At 58.4% G+C, this 13,353-nt stretch overlaps 1 protein-coding gene across 3 annotated transcripts in view; it reads left to right on the top strand.

Moving 5' to 3' along the window:
- Positions 1 to 13,353, top strand: part of LOC147377236 (protein-arginine deiminase type-1-like) — a 44,618-nt gene that overhangs the window by 19,940 nt on the left and 11,325 nt on the right. The window contains exons 2-12 of one of the 3 annotated variants that reach the window (XM_086364206.1): positions 1,400 to 1,580; positions 2,676 to 2,748; positions 3,365 to 3,426; positions 4,746 to 4,863; positions 4,944 to 5,069; positions 6,996 to 7,168; positions 7,312 to 7,415; positions 8,363 to 8,486; positions 8,866 to 8,973; positions 10,721 to 10,872; positions 10,965 to 11,116. In XM_086364206.1, the coding sequence (XP_086220332.1) occupies positions 1,400 to 1,580; positions 2,676 to 2,748; positions 3,365 to 3,426; positions 4,746 to 4,863; positions 4,944 to 5,069; positions 6,996 to 7,168; positions 7,312 to 7,415; positions 8,363 to 8,486; positions 8,866 to 8,973; positions 10,721 to 10,872; positions 10,965 to 10,989 (1,246 nt within the window). In that variant the 3' untranslated portion in view covers positions 10,990 to 11,116. Of the gene's footprint in view, positions 1 to 1,399; positions 1,581 to 2,675; positions 2,749 to 3,364; positions 3,427 to 4,745; positions 4,864 to 4,943; positions 5,070 to 6,995; positions 7,169 to 7,311; positions 7,416 to 8,362; positions 8,487 to 8,865; positions 8,974 to 10,720; positions 10,873 to 10,964; positions 11,117 to 13,353 lie in introns of those variants that run through there. The other 2 variants (XM_086364198.1, XM_086364214.1) reach the window with 2 other exon arrangements.

Genomic DNA, 13,353 nt, shown 5'->3' on the forward strand with positions numbered 1-13,353 from the left:
GCAGGAGAGACGAGCAACACATAACTGTCTGACTGGGGTTTCCCTGGGGGCTCAGATGGCAAAGAACCCGCCTGCAGTGCAGGAGACCTGGGTTCGATCCCTGGGTGAGGAAGATGCCCTGGAGCAGAGAATAGCAACCCACTCCATTATTCTTGCCTGGAGAATGCCATGGACAGAGGAGCCTGGCGGGCTACAGTCCACGGGGTCACCAAAGAGTCGGACACGACTGAGCGACTAACGGTGTGATTAAGAATCAGAACAGAGGGACTTCCCTGGCGGTCCAGCGGCTAAGACTGCACTCCCAATACAGGGGGCCCAGGTTCAATCCATGGCTGGGGAACTAAGACCCCACATACCACAACTAAATAGATAAATAGAAATATTTTTTAAAAAAAGAATCAGAACAGAATGACAGAGGTAAGGGGAGTGGAAGAGGACATGAGGAAAGGTGTAGCATTACACAGAGTGGTAGGTTGGGGGGGTGGCCTCACTGAGAAGGCGACATTTCAGCCCTGAAGAGGGTAAGGGAGGGAGCCTAGTGGGATCTGCAGGAAAAGCGTTTTCTGCAGAGGGAACAACCAGTGCAAAGGCCCTGAGGCAGGACAGCCTGGCAGCTTCAGGGAACATCGGGAAGGTCAGCGAGGCCTGAGCAGAGCGAGTGGGGAAGAGCAGGCCCCGGGAGTGGGCAGGGGCTGCAGGTGGGAGAGGGCTGACCAGGAGGGCCTCGTGTGCCGTCCGAGACGATGCTGCGTGTGGCTGGGACCAGCGCTTCTGAGCACAGGAAGAGCGTGCTCTGTTCGTTGGGGAACAGACTGGAGCACGCGCAGGCGGGCCGAGGAAGCTGTCTAGGACTCTAAGGGGCCAGGGATGGCAGCAGAGGACGTGAGAGGTGGGTTTCCCATTGGGTTGGAGAGTTTGGAAGCATCGGAGCTAGAAGTTTCAGGAGAGGGGTGGGGCTGGGGTTGTCCAGAGGGGTTCCGTCTCTGCGCTCTGGAGTTTCAGGGGCCGCTATGGGAGCGGAAGGGTTAAACACTATGATTCGGCGTCACCATCAGGCCCCTTCTGTCCACCTTCTGCCCAGGGCTCCATTCAAGGTCCGCGGAAACAACTCTGCCCCTGAAACAAAGCTCTGCGGCCTTGCTCTGCTCCAAGCCCTTCGTGTTGCAGATGGGGAGACTGAGGCCAGGGGGTGATGGGCTCAGGGCAGGTCATGTGGGCATCAGTGGAGAGCTGGGATGGGGCCCTGGGGCCTAACCAGTTTGGTCTCCTGGCCAGGGGCACCCCCCACGCCCCACGCCCCACCCCAGCCATGGGGCTGCTGTCTGCATCGCCTGGCAGCACCCCCTACCTTGCTGGTCTCTTCTGCACCCACGACGCTCCCCTCTCTCTTTTCTGTCAGTGATGTGCCTGAGGGTGCTGAGAACTTTGGAGTTTCTGGGAGCTCCGGGGTGAAGATCTTCATGGTCTATGACCCAGCGCGGGTGACAGAGCCCACGGGCAGGGCCTACTGGCCCCTGGATGCCAGCGTGGAAGTGGTCATATCGGTGGACGCAGCCAGTAAGGCTTTAAATGACCTCAAGGTAAGAGGTCCCTTCCCTGCAGAAGGTCAGAGCCCCCGACAAAGCACACCCCATTCACACACCGCCCTAGTCAGCCAGCCCCACGAGGCTACGACACCCAAATCCACACCCAGGACACATCCCGAAACAAGCCATAGACACCTAAGCCTGTGAACCCACCCACGCCAGCACCCACACACGCAGGAATGGACACTCCCATAAATGCACAGCCTGCCTGCTCGCCCCCTCAAGTTCACAGACACCTGCTTGGATCCCAGCTCCACACCGATCCCAAACAGGCCCTGCCCACTCCCATGCAGACAGGCGTCCTCAGCAACAGCCGAGCACACACATACACGCATGCATCGGACATAGGAGCATACCTGGATGCGTGCGTGTCTCCCACCTAAGGAAGCGGGAAACCTCTCTCACAGACAACACAACGCCTTCTCACTCGCCCCCAGGCGCCTGCCACACACACAGTGACCCCAGACTCACTGATTCAGCTTTTTCTCCAGTGACACGGGGAAAGTGAGGGCCGTGCAGCTGTTGAGAGCAGGGGCCCTGGAGCTCAGACTCCCCCTCTGAGCCCCGACTACTGGGCCCAGCCTGGGGGCTCTCGTAGAGGCCCAGGTCGAGCCCTTTGCATGGACTCTGGGCCATGGGGAAAGCTCTGTGAGCATGGGCTGCGATCGTGGGGTGGGAAGGGTCGTTGTTCCCATTTTACAGATGAAGAAACAGAGGCTTAGGGAGACTGATTACCTTGCCCGAGTCACTGGTGATGACTGCCCCTTCCCTCATTCTTTCTCCCTGACCTCCCCATGGATTCCTAAGGGTCCGGCTGCCCCCGCTGGGGACCTGCCCCCACCTTGTCTGGCCCTCCTAGCCCCTCAGCCCAGCTCTGGGAGCCAGGGAGGCATCCGCTCTCTCCAGCTGGAGAAAGTGGCTCTGGGTCCGGGCGCAGAGCCCGTGGGCCCCGGGCCTTCACCAGCAGGGAGCAGCCGGGGCCCCCATCCCCCATCTACACAGGGCCCTTGGGGTGTCCCCTCCGCCCCCCGCCTCAGCCATCCCCGCAGGCCTGGCCGTGCCCGCTGAGGGCTGCCCGTGTCCCCGCAGGTGAAGATCTCCTACTTCGGGCAGCCGGCGCGCGGGGCCCTGGGCCACAGCGTGCTCTACCTCACAGGCGCCGGTGAGTCCCGCATCCGGTCCAACTCGGCCCCTGCCCTTTCCCCGCCACGCTGGCTGCTTGAGGGGCTTAGGGAGGCCCATGGCCATCTTCCTCGTCCACCGAGGAGCTTGGCGTCTTCAGAGGCCACCCGTCTGCTCCAGACCCCCAGCGCCGGAGCCCCAGCTGTGCTCACAGCCACAGGAACCTAGAAACTGCACGGCCCATGGGTCTCCAGCCAGACCACAGCAGGCCTCCTCCATCCAGAGTCCCCGAGCCTCAAGGCTCGTCACTAAACATGGGGACCTGCACGCTGCGTTCAGCCAGATCCCTGGCAGCAGCCCTAACTGCGGAGCCAGCAGCTGGAAGCTCAGGCCTCGTCCTGGCCTCCAGAGTCAGGGCCCCCAAGGGCTAGCAATTCAGGGCATGCAGACGAGTGAGAAAGTCAAGAGCCCAAGGCTTGGGTCCCTCAAAACCCAGAGCCACAGGGGTGGGCCTCCCAGGCATTGGGTGTGGTCCCCAGAACAGGGCTGCCCGGCTCTCCTGGGCTTGGGGAGGGGTCAAAGCTTGCCCTGACCTGGACGCTATGGTGGGACGGGGGACCGGGGAGCCCAGGTAACCCCTCCCCATCTCTTTTCAGACATCTCCCTCGACGCTGACACTGGCCGCACGGGCAATGTGAAAAGGAGCCAAGCCGACAAGGTGGGCCTCCTCTAGCTGTCCCAAGACGGCAGGGTCGACAGGCAGACCTGGGGGTGGTCCTAGGGTGGGACGGCTCTGCCTCCAGAAGGGTGATGGATTCCTGGGCTCTGTGTATCCAGCAGTGTGGGGAAGCCATCTGAGGACTTCCAATCAGCATGAGAGGGCCTGACACTGTGTGATCAGCGTGCTGTGTGACTCCTGGAAAACAGCTTACCCTCTCTGGGTCTCTCTGGTGCCACCCTACACCTGGGATCTTTTGCTTGAGGTCTTTTCTATTTCCTGGGCTGTGTTTGGACCCCTAAGCATGATAGGTGCTTCATAAAAGGTTGTCAAATGGCTGAATGAAGACTTCCGGTAGAGGAGGCGGCATGGACTACCCTGGTTAGATTCCGAAGAGAGAGAGGGTGGGGTGGGCTCCGGGCATTATCCCACAGGAAGTATCTGAAGGCTATCCTGGAAGGATAGAAAGTAAAATTTGTGGGGAAGGACCCCAGGGAGGAAGCCTGAGGTCCTCTGTGGACAAGAGGGGGCAGGACCTCCCTGGATGGCTGTGCAGGCTGCTCACTGCACAAGGCTGCTGAGCAAGGCAGTGAGTGCGGCCTGGGATGCAAAGCGTGTCTTGGGCCCTGATACGGAGGGGGTGGACAAGCGTGCCATGTAGGTTAGCAGTGGTCCTGTGAGGTCCCCCAGACCCAAGTTTGAATCCCACCTCTGTGACTTAGGGTTCACCCTCCCAGAGCCTCTTTCCCTCTTCTGTAAATGGGGAAAACAAACTCTGACTTGCAGAGTCTGTGAGAACAAAGCAGAGGCAGGTCAGGAAGAGCTTCGGTCACAGAGGCAGGGCTCCAGCCCTCTTCCCCACCTGTCAGCTCCATCCTCCTTGTAGGGCCTGCAGGATCACAAGTGCACATCAGGGACCACTGGGACAGGCCCAGGAGAGGACCCGGGTGGGGAGAGTCCCAGTAGTTCTCTCACCCTCCCGAGGTCAGGGCGAGGCGTCTCGGCCCCCAGGCAGGGCCAGGACTGGAGAGCCTGGCAGAGGCCACTTCTGGGCTTGGAGCTGCCCCCTCCTTTTGCGGGCGGCGGTTGGGAGGGGCTGCCGTGTACGGGTGCTCAGGTTGCTCGCTGAACAAGCATGGAGTGACTCTGGGTCTGGAGAGCTGGAGGGCTCCAAATCTATTATCCCTCTTTAAATCTTCAAGTAAACCTGGAATACAAAAGTCTCCAAGCTAACAAGGCAGACAGCTCCAGCCATGTCCAGAACCCCTTCCCAGAGACTGCTGGGTCCCGCTGGCCCTAAGGCCTCTCGTTTTGCACAGGAACGCTGGCGCTGGGGCCCTGAGGGCTATGGGGCTGTCCTGCTGGTGAACTGCGACCGGGACAGCCTCAGGTCCGTAGGGACGGACCTCACCGACACCCAGCTGGCCTCGCGGGATGGTGAGCAACAGACGGGACGGGCTGCCCGGGATGGCGCGGGGGGCGGCGCACGGCTGTCTCACAGGGACCACGCTCTCCAGACCTTCAGGACATGTCCCCAGTGGTGCTGACCTGCGATGCCCCTGATGCACTCTTTGAGAGCTACAAGCTGGTCTTGAACGTGCCACCTTCTGATTCCAAAAGAATGCGGGTCTTCTGCGCCCGGGGTGAGTGGCCTGGAGGGGCCTCTTCCCTCCCTGCTCTAGCCTCTGCTTCCCAAATCATTTCTTTTTTCTCTTATCCACATCTCTCCCTTCTTCCATCATCATTTTGTAATTCTCACTACCACTTAAAAGCAGCCACTGCATCACAACAGGATCCATGGCCCAAGGAAGAGGGTCCCAAGCTAGACCCATTTTACAGAGGGGAAAACTGAGGCTCAGACATGTGAATTCACTGCTCTGAGTTTACACAACCAGTTGGGAGTGGAGCAGGCATTCCAAGTCAGTCTCTTTGGGCACCAAAGCCCCTCTTGTTTCCACGGCCCTGGCCCTCCCCCCGACCCCATCCCTCCTCTGCTGAGTCAGTACAGATTGAGCTCTCAAGGCATGACAAGTGCTGTCCAGGCTGGGTGAGGTGGGGGCAGGGAACAGCAAGCCAAGGCCCAGCCCTGCCTTTGGAATCCAGTTATGCTGCCGGAGAGTTTATTAATCAAACTATGTGGCTTAGAACAAAACAAAACCAATCCTTAACCCTGAGGTGACCTTACTCGTTTTTATAAATAGCAAGAGACCTTCCTACCTCTTCCTTCTTCCTCTTCACTGTCTGTTCAGACTGACTCAGAACTCATTGCAGCTAAATTCCAGCAGGAGCCAGAATGCTTCTTCTCTGCACCAGTGCTGGAAAGTTAGGGAGGGGTCTGGCTTGGAACTACTTACTGCGATTGCAGAACATAAGCTCTGTGTCCGTAGGTGAGCTGACAAGCCTTCCTGCTGTAAGAACACGCTAGGGTACCACCTCCCAGACAACCCTTGGGGGCCGGGAAAGGAGACGGGCCAGAACTGCTAAGCGCCAGGAGCTTTGTTTAAAAAATTGAGATGACATTCACAGAAAATAAAAATAACCATTTTCAAGTAAACAATTTAGTGACATTCCCTGGTGGCTCAGATGGTAAAGAATCTGCCTGCGATGCAGATCTGAGCTCGATCCTGGGTTGGGAAGATGCCCTGGAGAATGGAAAGTCTACCCCCTCCAGTATTCTGGCCTGGAGAATTCCACCTGATGGGCTACAGTCCGTTGAATCACAAAAGAGTCAGACACGCCTGAGCGATTAACCAGCGACAGTCACATCCCCCAAGCCCCATCCCTGTGCTGCGTCCGACTCTTTGTGACCCCATGGACTGTAGCCCGCCAGGCTCCTCTGTCTGTGCGATTCTCCAGGCCAGAATACTGGAGGGGGTTGCCGTTCCCTCCTCCAGGGCACCTTCCCGACCCAGGGATTGAACCCTGCCTCTCATGTCTCCTGGGTTGACAGGTGGGTTCTTTACCACTAGCGCCAGCCAATCCCCAGCCCTAGGCCACCGCTAACCTCCTTTCTGTCCCTATGGACGTCCTCATGCTGTGCGTCTCCTACAGATGGGATCATACCGTGTTTGCCTTTCACCGTGTTCTTTCAGCTACTATAGTGTCCTCAAGGCTCGTCTGTGCTGTAGCACTTATCGGTAATCGGTACTACATTCCTTTTATGGATGAAGGACATGCCGTGTGGGCATTCTGTTTATCCCTTCATCCGTGGATGGACATTTGGCTTGTTTCCACCTTCGGGGCCAGCTGCTTTTATTTCCTTGTCCGATGTAAAGCTTGCACCGACCTCGTGAGAAACGTAATGTTAGCCCATTTTACAGATGAGGAACTGAGGCTCAGAGAGGTTGAGTCATTGAGCTGAGGTCACACAGCTAGCACTTTGGAAACACTGCTGGGGAGGAGCCCGAGTCGCTGGCTCTGCACCTGCGTTCCTGGCCTCGGGTCTCCTGTCCCATGTCCCACACCCCTGCGTCAGCGCTGGGCAGCGGAGTTACCGTGACAGTGAGTGCCCCCGGCTATCACATGACCCTGCGCCAGCCTGGCCCCCGTGCTGATTCGGGTCTCCCTAGGTGGGAATTCCCTCCTGGACTATGAGCAGGTGCTGGGGCCCCAGCACCTGTCCTACGCAGTGGCCCGTCAGCCCGGGGAGCGGAAGATCGGCCTCTATGTGGAGGGGCTCAGCTTTCCCGACGCTAATTTCTTGGGGCTGGTCTCCCTCAGCGTCAGCCTGGTAGACACCAAGGTAGGTGGGGCTGGGGGCAGAGACGGGGTTGGGGAGCTTCAGGGCCCAGCCGGAGGCTCCAGGGCTGGGAGGCTGGGGGCTGGGGCTCCCGAGGCCTGAGGGGGCTCCCTGCGGGACCCACTGAGTCCCCATTCTCCCCCCAGACCCTGCCTGAGGTGCCCCTCTTCACAGACACCGTGGCCTTCCGCGTGGCCCCCTGGATCATGACCCCCAACACCCAGCCCCCCCTGGAGCTGTATGTGTGCAGGTGAGGCCTCTCCCTCCCGCTCTCCTGTCCCCTCTGGACTCCCAGAGACAGGAGCAGAGCGCGGTACTGGGCTTGGCCCTGCACACTCGCCGGCCGGGCTCACCGAGGGCCCCCGTGGGCACACCTGGGTGACAGACAGCAGTGAGCTGTCTGGGCCATCAGCCCACCGGCTCTGAGCAGCCAAGGCCCCAGCTCCAGCTCCCCATCCTTACCCTGCCCTGCCTGTAGTAGTCCCGGAACATCCTGGGTTTATTCCAGGCAGAGGGGCCAGGCCCTGTTCAGGTTCCTGGGGGCGGCAGGAGTCCCAGCCTCCCTCTGAGCCGGCTGTGTCCCTGGGCCTGCAGAGCACGTGAGAATTCAGCTTCCAGGACCGTCTGTGAGTCCCGGCCACCCCTGGGTCCCTGGTCCTTCTGCCATCTCTCAGAATCCTTGTCAAGCCCCTGGATGGGCAGGGCAGCCTGGACAGGCACAGCTACTCCAGGGCCCTGCAGAGGCGGTCAGACCACCGAAAGGGCTGCAGACGGCTGGGAGCTTAAGTCAAAAGGAAGGCTGTTGTCAGACGGGCCTGCTCTGGTGAGCCGGCTCAGGTGTTCAGACAGGAGGGGGCCCTTTCTTTCGCTTTGCTGACTCGCCTTTGTTGAGGCCAGTCGTGAGAGACAGGAGGAAATGGGCGCCTCCCCCTCACTGTCCCCGTGGCCGTGAGACTCAGTCCCTGGTCTCCTCAGCAGGGCCCAGAGCCCCGGGCCTGCCCCTCCCCATCACTCCTGCCTGATGGCATCTGGGGACGTGGTCCGTCTCTGTCTCTCGCCCACGAGCCTCTCCAGCGCGGGGCTGTGTGGAGCCGAGGGCGGCCCCCGGCCCAGCATGGACAGCACCCAGGCCCCTCCATCCACCTCCAAGGCTGCCGTCAGCAGCCCCGCTTCCCTGCCCTCTCCTGTGATTTGCAGTGTCCTAGACTCTCATGGCCCGAATGCGCAGTTTCTGAGTGACATGTCTGATCTGGCGCTGAAAGCCAGCTGCAAGCTGATGATCTGCCCTCGGGTTGAGAACCGAAATGACCGCTGGATCCAGGTGGGCGAGGAGCAGCCCTGGGCGCGGGGGGGCAGCCCAAGCCCCGTCCCCCACCCTGGCTTCGGGGAGCGGCCTCTGCGGCTCTCGCCCAGCTTCCGTCTCCCTAGAGAAGCTGGGTCGGCCACCAGGACTCGGGGTGGGCGCGCGGCCTGGGGGAGCCCTCTCCTCCCACGGCCGGCATCGCTCGGTGTGTCCTGCTCCCCGCCGGGGCCTCTGGCTCAGGCAGAGCCCTCCCCCAGCTGGGTTCCCGAGGGACCTCCTGCCCGCTCGAGGTCTTGGGGAAGGTCTGCTGCCCTGCCCATCCCGGGCCTGGGGCGCTAGCCCCTTCTCAATGCGAGACCGAGGTGGTCACAGAGGCCTTTTTCTCTCGCCTTCCCAGGATGAGATGGAGTTTGGCTACACTGAGGCCCCGCACAAAGCCTTCCCCGTGGTCTTCGACTCCCCCCGAAACAGAGGCCTGAAGGATTTCCCTTATAAGAGGATACTGGTACGTGGCAAAGGGCAGAGTGCAGCCACCGTGGGTGCCTGCCCCTGCGGGACCCACTGCACAGTCTTGCCTGGCCCCAGTCCTTCAGGGGCTGCAAAGGGACGCAGGAGGGGGGCTCTGGCGAGCGGGAGTTAGGGGGAAGCTTGGGGAGGAGTATGTAGATGAAATGCAAATCACCCCTGTTCTGGGAGGGGCCCTGGTCTCCCCCCAGGGGCTGTGAACAGACGAGTCAGCTCCGGGGAGAGCAAACCGCCCTCTGGAGGGCGTGCATCCTCAGGACCCGCACAGCTCCTGCTTGGGTGCCGGGGCCTCTACTCAGTAATCGATGTTTTCTGAACACCTACTATGTGCCAGGCCCCACGCTGCCTGCTGGGCACAGGAGGGCGGCAAGAGCCGCTCCAGCGACCACGCCCTGAGTTCCAGGCCCTCCCCGCAGCTTCTCACAGTTGCTCATTTAATCCACATGGACTCCTGTGAGCGAGTACTATGATTATTCCCTCCTTACTGAGGCTCAGAGAGGCTAAGCACTCGAGACCACAGAGCTAGGTAGCAGCGGCACTGAGGTGTAGAGCCAGAGGGGCCGCCTCCACGGTCCCCGCTCTTGACCGCTAGGCTAAGCCGCCTTCTGAGGGGTCCCTGCCCCAGAGCACCCGCCTTGGCCGATTTACTAGCGTCCTCCCCCACGGCCAGGACAATGCCCGAGTCCCGGGGGCTCCACTAGGGATGTCCAGGAGCTCCTGGTCACACAGAACAGGGCCGTTACCCCACCCGAGACGGGTCAGAGGTCAGTCCCCAGGGAGGTGACCATGAGCCCTGCAGGCTGAGTCTGCATCAACAAAGGGCCTGACCCCAAGCCCTGGGCTTGACCAGTCCATTGTATTTTCCACTGATCTCTGCTCTACCCTGGGAGCTCAGATGGTAAAAACTCTGCCTGCGATACAGGAGATGCGGGTTCCATCTCTGGGTTGGGAAGATCCCCTGGAGGGGGGCATGGCAACCCACTCCATTATTCTTGCCTGGAGAATCCCATGGACAGAGGAGTCTGGTGGGTACAGTCACGGGGTCACGAAGAGTCGGTCGTGCCTGAGTGACTAACACTGTCTTTCTGGTCTGTCTAGATCGTTTCCTTTCTTCTACTTCCTTTAGGTTTAATTTGCCATTCTTTTCTTAGCTGGAAATGGAAATGATGATTTTTCAACCCTTTCTCTTCCTAATGTGTTTAGAGCTGTGTCGTTCCCAAGAAATGCTGTTTACTGGAATGCCCACGGGTTTTAACATGCTGCGTGCTTATTACCTCTCACTTCAGAATACGGTGTGATCTCCCCTTTGATTCTTCTTCGACCCACGGGTTCTTTACAAGTGTGTTGTCTCATTTCCAAACATCTGAGATTTTCTACTTATGGTTCTGTTATTGGCTTGGGTATCGCTCACCAAATGGAACTTATGTTTTAAATGTTTAATTTTCTGTTGGAGAACAGCTGATGAGGGGTGCTGTGTTCGTTTCAGGCTTGCAGCAAAGTGACTCAGTTATGCCCATGCGTGAATCTATCGTTTTTTTTGGGGGGTGAGTTTCAATAGCACAATGCTCAGGGAACAGAGAGACCTTGTGAAAATCGAATAGAGGTTGTTTCTAGGGAGTAGATTCCTGCAGGAGCACCGCTCGGCCCCTACCCCGAGAGCTGTCTCTTCCTGTTCAAACTGACCCCTCCTTGGCGGGGGGGTGTGGATTTTCCTGGTTCTCCCCTAGGGTCCTGACTTTGGATATGTAACCCGGGAAATCCAGTCTACCGGTGTCTCTGGCCTTGACTCCTTTGGCAACCTGGACGTCAGCCCGCCAGTCGTGGTGGAGGGCAAGGAGTATCCCCTGGGCCGGATCCTCATCGGCAGCTGCCTCCCCAGGTGAGAAGCCGGGGAGCAGGGAGGGCACGGGGCTGGGGGCTCTGGGGGTCCCGGGGCATGCAAGGTGGCATCTATCCCCCACCCCCCCACAGACACAGACACAGCTCTTCAGTCTGAGAAGTGGTCCTAACTTCCTGCATGGACTCCTAGAATCCAAGACTCAGAGGACTGGAATCTTGGATCGAAAAGCTCACAGAATCTTTGGAAAAACCAAACTAGTGGCCCACAGTGTTCTGACGTGCCTAGAATCTTACGGGCGTAATTAGTCCCCACATTGCTGCTGCTGTTTCGTTGCTCAGTGGTGTCCAGCTCTTTGTGACCCTGTGGACTACAGTCCTCCAGGATCCTCTGTCTATAGGATTCTCCAGGCAAGAACACTGGAGTGGGTCACCATTTCCTTCTCCAGGGGATCTTCCTGACCCAGGGATTGAACCCCAGTCTCCTGCATTGGCAGGCGGGTTCTTTACCACTGAGCCCGTGGGGAAGCCCAGTCGCCAACATTAAACATATATATATCAGGAACCTTCATATAAAAAGCAGATTTCTGGCTGCTTTTGAAACATCAGAAGAGCAAGGAGGTGATTTATAATCCAGCACAGAAGTAGGAATGGATCCTTTGACTTCTCAGGGGAGGAGATAAAATAAGTGCTGTCCTAGCAACAGTTGGAAAGGGTACAGGCATCACCACGGGGCTGCAGTCAGGATACCTGGATGACAGAGGTGATTCGATGGGTCCCACCCTGGGCAGCTGTCATCGAGCAGGAAACAAGGTATTTAGAGTTTAGGGCTCCAGATGGATGACAGTGTCTGCTAAATCCTCTTGGGAGGGTCCCCAGGGTCCCCACCCAGCCTGTGGGCAGTTGAAGAATGGGGTGTGTAGCCCAGGGATCCCAATGTAAGCCCCTGCTTCCTGCCTAAAGACTGAGCCCACCACAGGCCCCAGGGGCGGCCTTTCCCTGTGTGTGGGGTTGGCCTGGAGCCCAGGTGTACCTCCGCTTGCCTCTCCAAGCCCTGGCTGTCTGGTCTGGGGCCTGGAGCAGCCTCAGATGCTGAGGGAAGGTCACCCAGCCTCAAAGGGTGACCTTGGCAGCCTCAGCGTTCTGGGTCAGGTGAGGCTTCCTGGTGCCAACCCAGGTGTGAAGCTGGGTGCCCAGGCTGGATGCCCCGGGCCGAGGTTGGCCAGGACTAGAGGAATCCATTCACCTTGCTGGTGACTCAAGCCCAGCCCCGCCCTGGGGCCGGATCCTGCCCACAGCCCTGGCCGCAGAAGGCCGTGGACGTCTGGGGAGTCATTCTGTGCCTCCTGGAGGGATCTGAGGGGAAGGCGCACAGGCTCTGAACATCCGGTGTGTCTGGGTTTGAGTCCTGGCTCTGCTACTCACTGGCCACATGATTTGGGGTACAGAGCCTGACCGGTGCCTACCACAGGGCCTGGCACCTCGCAGGTGCTTGATTACTTCATTTAAAAATATTTATTATATGCCTACTATGCGCAGGGCTTCCCTGGGGGCTCAGCGGTAAAGAATCTGCCTGCAATGCAGGAGATGCATTTGCTCTCTGGGTGGGGAAGTTTCACTGGAGGAGAAAACGGCAACCCAGCCCAGCATTCTTGCCTGGGAAATCCCATGGATGGAGGAGCCTGGTGGGCTACAGCCCACGGGGCTGCAAAGAGTCAGACACGACTGAGCGACTTCACAGCTACTATGTCCCTGGCACTGGTGAAGGTACTGGGGATAAATCAGGCACATGGTTAAATGAACAAATTATTCTATACTTCATTCCTCAGTTTCCTCATCAGTGAAATGGGCTCATAAAAAAAAAATCCCTGTCGTATGAGTCTGGGTAAACTCCGTGAGCTGGTGATGGACAGGGAGGCCTGGCGTGCTGCGGTTCACGGGGTTGCAAAGAGTCGGACTCGACTGAGCGACTGAACTGAACTGAAGCTGTATAATAGCTGTTCCTGGGGATAAAAGGACTCAGATTAAGCACCTTCCAAATGCTTAGATATTATTTAGCTGGACCCCTAGCAGTGGATCTGCCATGAAGCAGGTTGGAACTCAATGGATCAAAGCTATTGATCACCTACATGCCATGAACACGGGGCTTTACCCAGATCACACCCACTGATTTTTACAACAGCCTTATGAGGTTGGGATGACTACGATCCCTATTTTACAGATGAGAAGGTTGAGGTTTAGAGAAGAGGACACACCCATTCATGCATGCATCTGTCAATTCAATAAATACGTACTGAGACTTCTTATATGCCAGGTCTGAGGCCCAGTGCTGGGGATAAAAAAAACGTTCTAGAAACTCCCAGGCCCAGAGCAAGGACCCCAGATAGGAAGATGCAGGGTCTCCAGCACGTTTGGGTCCCAGTCCATTGGCCATCGTGTTGAAAACCAGGAGCAAAGGTCTTGGTGGACAGATGGGGCCCTGAGGCTCAGAGAGGGACAGCTACCACTTAGGATCACACAGCAA

This window comes from Bos grunniens, chromosome 2, assembly GCF_055505025.1.
Source record: "Bos grunniens cultivar Pamir isolate PY7600 chromosome 2, Bosgru_T2T1.0, whole genome shotgun sequence".
NCBI lineage: Eukaryota > Metazoa > Chordata > Mammalia > Artiodactyla > Bovidae > Bos > Bos grunniens.